Below are 12,126 nucleotides of genomic sequence, written 5' to 3' on the forward strand. Positions count from 1 at the left end.
ACTTGTTTTTTTTTACCATTTTGCCAAAAGTAAAAAGTTTGGGTAATAGACCTAATTTTTAAAACTTAATTTGTCAAATCTGCAAGAAGTCCTATTTTAAAACTATATATTCGTTAGAATGTTCAGAAAAAAATTAAGATTAAAAAAAATGACAACTTAGAATGAAATTGAAACTTGAACAAGTCACACCCTCACACCGTTTTAAGTCATTACTGTAATTGTTAAAGATCCCAAATTTACTTCAAGCATAGTTCGAGATGTTTATGAAAGATTAAAAATGTTATTGCATCTCTTGATGTTATTTTTTAAACAAAGTGTAAAGTTTGAGGGGTCGTCTATTTCATGGGAATCAAAGATTCTCTTATGAATGGGCATCTACATTGCCGCATATGTTTTGGGATAAAGTAAGATGTGGAGATATCACAATAGTTTTCGATGACTTCTTAAAATATGGATTTTCTAGATTGTTACGCTGGGCATCCTCTTTTTATCCTTTTACCCTTTTTCTTATATATATATCACTTTCTTTTATTTACGTTTTGTAATTAATAAATATTGTCAACCATATACTAACATTCTTCTAGATATATGGTAGTTACCTTTATTCTTTTTTAAGATATTTAAATTCAAATTCAAACTAATATTTATTTTATATAAAAAAAAATTGTTGGAGAAAATAACACAATAAAAATAATATAAATTTTATTAATTTAAAAAATTCAAATTATTAAAAAACAAATATATTACCTAAATTAAAATTATATTAAATTAATATAAATATAATTAATAAATAACAATAATATCCTTGAAAAATTATCTAAATGTAAGACATTTTCGAGTAGAAATCCTACTAAATAAATCCAAATATCAAAAGATTCTTCAATAACAATCTTACAAAAAACAAACATGATTATCTAAATATATCATACATCTAAAATTCAAAACATCTATCATCTATGTATTCAAAGGTTTAGAAGCAATTACAATTAATTAAATAATTAATTAATTTAGTTTTTGGGACAACAATTTAATCTTTTTTAGATGAAACTTACTTTCATATGATGGAATCAAAGGGACAATTTATTTTATTTTATTATTTTTTAGGACAACTTTAATCTTCCTTTCTAGATGAAACCTTGAAGAACTTTATGTTCGGTTTTGTGGAAACTTTATTCGTTATAATATTTTATTGCTATATTTACTCTGCGTATCATTTATCAACGTCAGGTATGCCAAATAATTCAATACAATTTCCACACGCGACGCCATCATCATCTGAAAAAAAAGCTCAAAATGGCTGTTGATAATGGCGTTGGCGCGAAGACGATTAATAATTTAAGACGAAAAAAGGCAAAGCAGGTGAACCCATTTCTCACCTCTCTTTCCTTTAATTTCCTTTACGTTCGTTGAAAATGTTAGGAATACGAAAACGCAAAGAAATTTCCCTTCTTCTTCTCTTTTCTTCTTCTTATTGCTTACTGTTACACCGTCGAAAACGACCCACAAATTTTCCCTCCATAATTGCTTCTGTTTTAAGCTATCATTGAATCTTTCACTTCGTATCTTGAATCTCCCCAAGAAATTCTTTTCCAGGTATACAAGGTGTCTCTTGCTTTCGTCTCCTTAATCGTCTATCTTTTACTATGCATCTGATTCCATTATCTTGATTGTGACCTATTTTTTCTTTCTTATTTTGGTCGAATTCCTTTACTTCTGCATCACACGCATATGGGTTTATACTAAATTTGTATTTTGATTCTTAATTTTGGGGGTTTTCTGTTTTTTTGACGTTTATAATTGCTGGAAATTGAAGTTTCTGCCCCTCGTTTTCTAAGTGATGGAGGAATTTCTTTTTCATGTTGTGTCTCGTTCAGCGGAGAGAGTTAAAGGGAAGTATGTCCACCTCCTAAATTGTCCTACAATTATTGATTTGTAGCAAGATATTCACCTTGCTACATTCCTGACTTCGTTTCTAGAAGGAGAATATGTTGTATATTCTGAATATTTTGTGTCATAATTTGCCCAAGGTAGACAAAGGGGTTATCCAGCTACTCAATGTTGACCACCATAAATGTTGTTGAGTGATTCCATTTGTGTCGTCTATATGGTAAAGGTCAAAACATCGACCCTTTTTTCGTCTGGAAAAGTCAATGGTCTTTTTATGAGTACACTAAGTGGTACAATGGTTGGAAATTTCTAGTTTGAAATACTTCTCAAGTTTGAGTTGTAAGGCATGTGGTGTTTTAATCATAAGTTCATTCAGTACTATATTAATACCTTGTAAAAGATTTTCTCTGCAACAGGCTTTTAGCTATGGGGAGTTTCATGTCTGAGATTAACTTGAAGGACTTCTACATTCCAAACTATATTTTGTCAATTGGATCAGAGGTGGAAAGAGTTAGCCATCTCCCTGTTTGCCCAGTTATTGTTTTCATTAACTCCAAAAGTGGCGGTCAGCTTGGAGGCGAACTCCTTGTCAGATATCGTGCTCTTCTCAACAAAAATCAGGTAAATTGATCTACGTTAATGCAGGATATTATTGGTACTTTGAGTTCTTTATGGTCATGGATGTTAAAATTTGAGGCAACTTTATTCAGGTTTTTGATCTGGGAGAGAGTCGCCCTGACAAGGTGCTACATCAACTTTATCATAACTTTGGCATGCTCAAGGACAATGGAGATCTTTTGGCTGCACATATCGAAAAGAATCTTAGATTAATTGTGAGTTACTTGTGAAGTCGTGATTTCTCTTGTATTTGTCTGCCGGTGAGAATACGTGATTGAGCGTCTCTTATAGTTTCCATTATTGAGACCATAAGCTGTCAATTATCTCCGATCTCTGCTCCTTGCTCTTAACATGTAATTCTAATTATTAGGTTGCAGGTGGAGATGGTACTGCAAGCTGGCTTCTGGGAGTCGTTTCTGATATGAAACTGCCTCAGCCACCTTCAATTGCTACTGTGCCATTGGGAACTGGAAACAACCTTCACTTTTCCTTTGGATGGGTATATTTTTTTTTCTTTATTATACTGTGATTTTGATATTTTTTGCCATCTATATGCTTAATAATGATTCTTCTCGTGTTATCTAAAAGCTATGATCTTTGTATTCACTGGATTAAATAAAATGATAATGGATCAAAAAATCTCAACTTGAATGTTTTGTTCAGTATTTGACTTTGGAATATTAATCATTTCACTGGAAGATGTTCTAATGGTCTTATCAAGTATAATCTCTGACAAAAGCAATCATGGTTTATCTCCCGGGAAGACATTTAGGGCCTATTTGGTAGAGAATTTGAAAACAAGGGATTAAATGAAAACAGAGTTTTATTTCATGTTTTCAGATATGTATTTGGTTGTAAAATTCAGAAATTGAATTCTAATTTAAATAATTGCAAACTAGTTGTAGTTACCCACTAAATATTAGTTGATAATAAACTATTTTTAATTTATTTATGAACATGTTTTATGTAAAAAAAAAAATTGTAAAATTATTATTCTGTAATAATATATAATTTATAGGATAAATTGAAATTTTTGTCCATATAGTTTGGAAGAAGTTAAAATTTAGGTCTTATGATTAATTTGAATCTACCCCTATGATTTGATAAAAGTTTCATAAATAATTCCTCTGGTAGAGATTATTTAAAAGGACTTAACAAACCATAGAGGCTATATGTGAAGTTCTATCAAACCATAGGAACTAAAATCTAAATTTTAAAACCGTATGGACCAACTTATCCTAACCATAGAGACCAAATTTGAAATTTAACCTAATTTATATTATATTTCATAATAAATATTTTAATTTTTAAAAATTGAATTGAATTTATAACATGATATGTACTATATTTCTAAATGTTTTTACCATTATTTAATATAATTATGCATTTTAAATTTTAAAATTCAAATTTAGGATACAATGAAAACATAAAAATGTTGTTTTTAGAATTTACACTGTTTGGATCACAAAATCCGAAAACAGTTTTCAGAAACAGAATTCGGGGTGTCTCTCAAACACTTATTCACTTAAATTCAGTAAATCTGAAAACATAAAATAGAATTTGGATTGCGAACCAAACAAGCCCTTCGCATCCAAGTTGTGCTTTCTGCTTTCTGTGTACATTATTCTTGGTGCCTGGACTCATCAAAGTCTGAATTTGAAAAGAGTAACTGTTATTAATTTACAGGGAAAGAAAAATCCCGGCACAGACAGTCAATCCGTTGAATCATTTTTGAGTCAAGTAAGAAGTGCAAGAGAAATGAAGATTGATAGGTAATACGTCTATAAACATCCAAATCCAAGCATGTTTATTAAAATTTTCTTTTGTTCTAGCATGACCAAACAATAATGTAGTGTAAGGGTGTAGGATGTACGTGTACTTAAACATTGTCGTGACACATTTTTATCAAGTAAAGCGTCCTGAAATAATATGATAAGTTCTCAACTAACATCACCAATGGATGTGCAGACTAAGGAGTTATCTAATGGATCGAAGCTTAGATAGTTGTTGAATGATACTGGTATTACCAAGTTATACCATTTTAGATCAACTAGTCATTATCTTATTCAATAACTTTCTATCAATTTTTGGGGGCTGCTGCTTTGGTATAGCTGTAGATCAGAAACTTTGGTGTTCAGAATTAGGATAGTGCAATTTTTATCATTGCACATATTTACTGTCTTTTACAGAATTGTCTGTTTAATAAGAATGACATTGTCATTGTTTACTTCATTAACTCAATTTTTTTCATTCCAGCTGGCATATTCTCATGAGAATGCGAAGTCCAAAGGAAGGTTCTTCTGATTCTATTGCACCTCTCGAACTGCCTCACTGTTTGCATGCATTCCATCAGGTATCCAGCCTGACAAACAAACTATAGTAAACTCGTCTTGGTTCTTATGTTAAATGAAAATTCATCTTTTGATTATTTCAACTGCTTAAATGTTCAGCATGTTGAAACTATTCTGACTCAAGCACTAATGCTCATAATCCATCAGTAGGAAACGAAAATTTTTTACTAGAAAAATGGTGTACCTAAAGTAAGGATAAAAATGTCACCCGAGGGGAGAAGAACACTCTGATTGGTCCTATTGAACTCTGAAATTAAATTCCTGGATTGATTGAAAAGAAAAGTTATAAGAATTGAAAAGAGAATAGCTAACTGTACTTGTACACCTCAAGAATGCGCACCTACAGGTTTTTACATTGTTTTTCATCATAATGGAAATAAATTCAATTCAACTAATTGGTTTGGATCAAGATTTAAAAAGAAGTTAAGAATTAGCATTTCAAAACATCAAGTACTTTATTTTTGTAAAAGCAACATTAAGTACTTATTAGTTCTTACTCCAATTGGAGTTTGAGTTTTAGGATAGTATCTTAATTACTATTAGACTAGGAAATAAAACAAGCCTGTATTAGGATTTCTCAATTGCTGCAAGAATTTATCACTTATTATCCTTTTGTTATTCTTTAATACTAGAGATTTTCAATTGCGCATTAGCGGTTGTGCTTGAGTTTGCTACCATTTTATTGGGGTTATTTTGTTCCATTCAGGCAATTAAATTCAGTGTTTGAAGATTGTATTTAAAATATTTTCACACCCAATTAACTGTCAGAAAAGCTTCGTCTTTTAGTGCTAGATTAACTGAAATCACTTTTTTTAAAAATGTTTCTGCAACTGAGAATCATTCTATAAGACCTTTTGCATGAATTCATTAATGATTAGACCATTAAATTTATTTATTTATTTTTACTTCAAATACTTGGTTGAAAATTTGTGCAACCCTTTGTGATTGAGCAAAGAGACAGGATATGGTGGGTTTCTAAAAAAATAATTAATATCAAACATGGTTATCTTATCATTGTGGACACTATGTGACCTTTTTTGGTTTGACATTGCGTTCTGTGCTTTTTACCTTGTTTTGGCTATTTTCAGGACAATTGGCATGTATTTCGTGGTGGATTTTGGAATTACTTCAGTATTGGTAAGAATTTTTTTTGCTTCGACACACTCTACAATTCACTGAATCAATATGCAATGCGATAAGAAATATATTGTTAACAAGGTTAATTCTCAGGTAGAGACATTTACTTTGTTTCTGATTGTCTGATTTAGTTGAATAACATGGGTTTTAAATCATGTGGCTTCATGGATTTTAAATCATGTGGCTTCATTTGATTGAGCTCTGGGTTTAGATAAGCAAGCCTCCAACACTATCAGTTATTTTTCTGATTTCAACGACAGATTTAAGTCGTTCAAATTCTGCAGCCATGATGTTTTTACATGCCCCCACAGATAATTTCGACTTTCTGTCAACTACTGAGCGAGCTAATAAGCGAAAGTGACTAGCTCTTTAGCTTTATTTGACTAAGCACAATTCAAGAATAGCCCTATAGCATAACCCTCCTACATTGTCATAGCCGTGATAGCAATGTTTAATAATGATATGGTGTCGTATTACTAGAATTTGAAACTTGACCTTGATATGGAGGACAATTAGAACAGATTAGATAACTATTTTACAAAAGACAATGGTAGCACACTCCTTGTAGAATGATGAAGCTCAATTTTACTTATCTGGCAATTACAAGTATACGTAAAAATACACAAATTGAGTTCCTCAGAAATTTGATGAATGGTTTATACAGGAATGGATGCTCAGGTATCATATGCGTTTCACTCTGAGAGAAAGTTGCATCCAGAAAATTTTAAGAATCAATTAACTAATCAGGTATTGACTTATTTTTCCTTTCAAGCTTGGCACGACTTAAATTTATAATTAAGATTTGCACAAGAAATGACCAATTATTTTTCACTGTTAAATATTTTTCCTGTGCCAAGTAAATTTGATCATTCTAAGTGCGGAGGGAGCCTCGCAGTTGCAAATTGTTGACAATCCAAGACCTTTCCTGATGTCTGTAGTACTAGAATATGATAACCCAAACTTGTTGAATATAAATGGTAATGGAATTGCAAGATAAACTAAGTAATGAGATACTTGGACTCTCCTAATCTCTTGAGATCACTCTCAAGCCCTAATCCACTCAACAAAATATTCTCTCTTTCCTCCTTCCCTATGACTCACTGCATTTATAACCACACTTTCCTAACAAACTACTTAGCTGATTACCAATATGACCTTAATATCCCTCTAATACCCTTCCTATCAGAATATTGTCCGAAAAGAAATCTATTTTATATTTAAATTATCAATGATCTAGTAGTAGTCTTGCTAGACATTTAGCATGTTGTGTCTCATGATTATAACCATCCAACATTAAATGATGGGTACCTGCATGTTTTGCTTATCTATAATGTTCTAGGTTAGCATGTGCTTCAATTGTTTTAATTAGGCGTCTTTACCAATACATTTGTTGTTATATTGTCTCTTTTGGCTGTGGCAGAAAGCATATCTGAAGATTGCTTGTAAACAAGGATGGTTTGTTTCTCCTTTATGCCATCCTACTTCCAGGTATGTCTTTGATACATCTTTGTACGATTATTTAGGCAATGGTCACCTACATATAGCGTGTTACATCCCACACCACGATAATCTTGACTTGATAAGAGTTACGTGTGCATAAACTATCCCCAACATCCATAATTATTTAAAAAGAACAAATATGATAGTTTTACCTATATTTCTGAACCTTGGGTCATGTTATCCGCCTTAGTTTAATGGCCAATAAAATCCAATATAAAATATCAGATTTCCACTTGCTTTTTGTTTGATAAACATATTGTTTACGATGACATGAACTTTCAAGTTGCCAGTTCTTGTCTGTCAACTTGCATCAACTTTCAAGTTGCTAGTTCTTGTCTAAATCAACCTTCTTTTGCCTTCAATTGCGAGTTAGAATGAGTTGATGCAATGCAGGAACATAGCAAATCTTGCAACCGTGAAGATTATGACGAGGGACGGTATCTGGGAGGACCTTGTAATTCCCTCAAGGTGATTCAAAATAACTGTTTTCCAATTGCTTGTCCATTTTGCTATTTAATATTCCGGCATATATGAATCTTTACTTTCTGCACATGGCTGAGGTGCAAGTGATTGATCTCATTAAAAAAAATTGGAATAACATGCTTTGACACTTCCCCTTTTCAACCTCAAATGCAGTATCAGATCTATAATTTGTCTTAATTTGCCAAGTTTTTCTGGTGGACTTGATCCTTGGGGAGATCCAAGCAAAAATAAATTACGTGATGTTAGTTCCAATCTTTTTTTCCTCTTAAACCGCGAGGTGCTGTTTAGATATGCTGATTCTAATTAATATATCACACATTTTTTCACCTTACAGAGAGATCTAACTCCTCCATATGTGGATGATGGGCTTATTGAGATCGTTGGTTTTCGAAATGCCTGGCATGGGCTCGTCCTACTTGCTCCAAATGGACATGGAACTCGTCTTGGTCAGGTAACTTCAAATAAAAACTAGAATTGGCTCAGGTTCTGACACAAGAACAAACCAACACCCATTGTAAATCCTCTCTTTGATGCGATGCGAACGAAATTAACGTTGGTTGTTCCCGTTCCTATTATCAATGCAGGCAAAAAGGGTTCAGTTCGAGTTTCATAAAGGTGCAATTAACCATGCTTACATGAGAATTGATGGGGAGCCATGGAAGCAACCCCTTTCTGTGGAAGATGACAAAGTGGCCATAGAAATTAGTCATTCTGGTCGAGTCAGCATGCTCGCCAACCTACCTTGCCGAGCTAAAAGTGTGCATGACCCTTCTTCAACTCACAGTTGTGGCATCAAACATTATGTTTATAAGGACCACGAATTTGCAGAAGAATATGAGGTGGTAAGGAAGTTTGGTGCAGCTTCTACCTTTAAGTATGTGGACGCTTCTGACACAGTTCATTACCAATAGGTCCTGACATCTTGGCTTTTCATGTTTTTGTGTATATGTTTCATAATCATTTGACATGATTGATGAAGGAAGTAGTTGCCTCAGCTCTAAGAGATTACTTATCATGTAGGCAGTGCAGAATAGGATCCTCTTGTCAAAAATTCCCTCCCCCGCCCCCCAATTATAGATGTATCGATATTACTGTTTAGATTCAACACCCATTGGCTATGCAAATATTTGATTCATTCATGCGAAATATTTACAAGGATGCTACCGTAAGTATCTTAAACTCCCAAGCCCTTCATCAGGAGTCTGTTGTATGGGTCCACACATTATATTGTACATTATTTTGGGGAAAGGGTTAGGAATAGCCTTTCCAACTTTTCATCTTTCAAAACTAACAATTTTTTAAAAAACTTATTATAGTAGTTTTTCTCCGTCCATCGACCATCGAGATTTACATAAAAAATTTATCTTTACCGATTTTATATCAAATCTTACCTAATTTTTCAAATCTTTCAGCTTAAAGATACATTTTCATCCAAAATTAAGTAAGATGTTGGAGATATAAATATTGGGTAAAATTAACACTGAGATTCTATATATTTGGCCTCTCAAATCATAATTTTTTATATGCAAACTTTGATCATCTACAAAATTTAAGAATCACAGCCCTTAAAATTATGTAAAAATTTGATATAAGATTTGGTAAAAATAATTGAATTTGGAGAAAATTTGAAAAGATTATATAGTATTTGGAAAGATTGGTAAAATCTCGGTTTTAATTTTCCAAGATGGATCAAGAAAAATTAGTTTAACAAGTTTTCAAAAAGCGTGCTAATTTTGAAAAGTGAAAACTTTAGGGTTGTTTTTGACAATTTTTCATCACTTTGAGACTTCTTTTCCTAAAATTATAATGTAAGTTAATTTACAAATTTATTACCTAAAGTTTTGGGCAAAATTTAATTTTGTATTTAAAAGTTTCAATTTAATTTCTATAGGTCGGGTATAGTTTTTAATTTACTCCCCTATGGTTTGGACTTGGTACCAATTTAGTACCCTATGGCTAGGTGAAACTTCGCAAGTTCTTGAATTGTGTTATATGCGAAAAGAAATTATTTTTCTCATTTTTTTTTATCATCAGCCTTAATTCCTAGTACAATCAACCTAGGGTCGACCGGATAAAGGGTCAAATTAGGATGATATTAAAAAAAAAAGAAAAAAAAAATCAAAATAGTTCCAGTTTAAGAAATGGCCAAATACCTAAATCTACTGCTTTTTAAAATCTAAAAAAGGACAAACATACACTTGTTATCAATCCCTATGATTATAGTGTATTATTTAAGAACTTAACCCATTAGAGAGTTTGCCACACATATACATTATACTAAATGGAGCTAATTAACTCTTTGTCAAACTTCACGATGCCTTATATTAAAAAGAACTTAAGCTTTGGTAGATGAAGCCACATATATACCTATACAATACCTTGTAATAGCTATAATCATTGTCATACTAAATCTTATAAATAATAGAAGATAATATTGAACTACATAAATATATATCTCATACAAAAAATATGATGTACTTAAATATCTTCATCGAATCGAATCGTATAAATACAGTGTACCCGTAAATAAGTTTAAAAAAATATGTAAAGGAAGATTTTGGCATGTGCATAGAATTTAGCAACTTTACTTGCATCGTGTTTTCTCCTTGACCCATCTCCAATTCTTTTAGTTGATATAGATATCTCCTTAGAATTGAATCATCTTCATCCAAAATGATGTCAACATTTTTAAGATTTTAAAACAAATTTAAACAAGTGTTTAAGAAATAACCATGGACACATTCCAATTGTTTTGAGAATTGAAAAAATATGAATTGATTTACAATCTAAAAGTTTTTTTCCTTTTATTTATAGTAATAAAGATTTAAAAATAATTTTGAAAGTTTTTTTTAAAAAGATAAATAAAATTACACAAGATTTGAGGGATAATATACCGGGGGGTTGAGGACTCAAGATTTGGGGATAATATACCAGCAGTACTTAATTTTCAAGATTGAAAATAATATATCAGCATTGAATTTTTAAATTAAAATATAAATCTAATTAAAAACTAAATTCCAACAAAATTTTCAAAGTTTAAAAATGATGTACCAGTCGTACTTAATGGAAGAGTCAGATGTGGGGCATAATTGGAGAATTAATTACATCACGTTTTGACCATAAATAAGATAATTCAAAATATTACCATCTTTTTTCAATTGGGTGTTCTGATTTGGCCATTTTACGCAATTTCTTAATTAACACAGTTCATAAGTAGGGTTAAAAAGAACACGAAAAAAATGTAAGAAAACGAGTGGTCATTTAGCTGAAATAGGATTATATCTAATCATTTAGCTAAAATAGATTTACATCGAAGGAGATATGACTAAAACAAAATCACACATGAGTTGTGCAATATTATAGCTTTCTCTGTTAAATTTTGCTTTCGTCATATCTCTTCCATATCACTCATTTTTTAGCTAAATAACCATTAGTATATTATAGTTAACATTTAGTTTGGTTGTTAATTTAGATTAATTAATGTTCAATTAGTATTTTAGAATTAATTAGTTAATTATCTCATTTTCTTGTAAGGCTATAAATAGTCAATCTAGGGTTATAATCGAGAGCTTTTGATTATCTTTGTAATAGAACATTTGTTCTTTTGAAGAGTACTCGAATGGATTTCCTCTACTTGACTATGGATTTGGCCGCTACATTACCACTTAATTTCATACGATTCTTTCCAATTATGCTAATAAACAAAGCAAAATGTTAAAGCATCTTGACTTTTAAATAACCCCGTGTTTAAATAGATAATATTTTATAAGGTTTTTAGCTTAAGCCATTTTCCCATTATGATATATATCAATAATCCTAAGTTTGTATTTGTATTTATATTAAGAAATTTAACGGTCCCTTTCAGTTACTACCATTACAAAGAACCAGAATTTACAAGACCTATTTCGATATTTATTATATTTTTAAGTGACAAGATTAAGAAATGAAGAATTAAGATTCTATTTGATAACTATTTCGTTTTTTGTTTTTTGTTTTTGAAAATTAAATTTATAGACACTACGTCCACTTCCAAATTTCTTCATTTGTTAACTATTTTCTATCAATTGGTTAAAGAGATCATCGACCAAAGATCAAAGATTCATATCTCTACCTCACATCTCACATGTTGAACTCAAAGGTTAGAAAGAAG

The 12,126-nt window shown here is 31.3% G+C and overlaps 1 protein-coding gene across 8 annotated transcripts; it reads left to right on the top strand.

Annotated features, from left to right (window-relative positions):
• The first annotated feature begins 1,154 nt into the window (after positions 1-1,154).
• Positions 1,155-9,122, top strand: LOC120091914 (diacylglycerol kinase 1-like). 8 transcript variants are annotated; one of them, XM_039050081.2, is made up of 13 exons: positions 1,155-1,359; positions 2,304-2,508; positions 2,598-2,720; positions 2,876-3,004; positions 4,192-4,277; positions 4,762-4,858; positions 5,945-5,993; positions 6,658-6,740; positions 7,414-7,481; positions 7,887-7,961; positions 8,130-8,217; positions 8,311-8,427; positions 8,561-9,122. In XM_039050081.2, the coding sequence occupies exons 2-13, from the start codon at positions 2,314-2,316 to the stop codon at positions 8,885-8,887; spliced, it is 1,437 nt and encodes a 478-aa protein (XP_038906009.1). In that variant the 5' UTR covers positions 1,155-1,359; positions 2,304-2,313; the 3' UTR covers positions 8,888-9,122. The 8 variants fall into 8 exon arrangements, with proteins under 8 accessions (XP_038906009.1, XP_090163301.1, XP_038906010.1 ...); XM_090307175.1 differs by having other exon boundaries at positions 1,231-1,359; positions 2,288-2,508; XM_039050082.2 differs by having other exon boundaries at positions 1,312-1,593.
• Positions 9,123-12,126: the final 3,004 nt, after the last annotated feature.

Source organism: Benincasa hispida, chromosome 11 (assembly GCF_027475165.1).
Source record: "Benincasa hispida cultivar pf3 chromosome 11, pf3_genome.v1.1, whole genome shotgun sequence".
Lineage (NCBI taxonomy): Eukaryota > Viridiplantae > Streptophyta > Magnoliopsida > Cucurbitales > Cucurbitaceae > Benincasa > Benincasa hispida.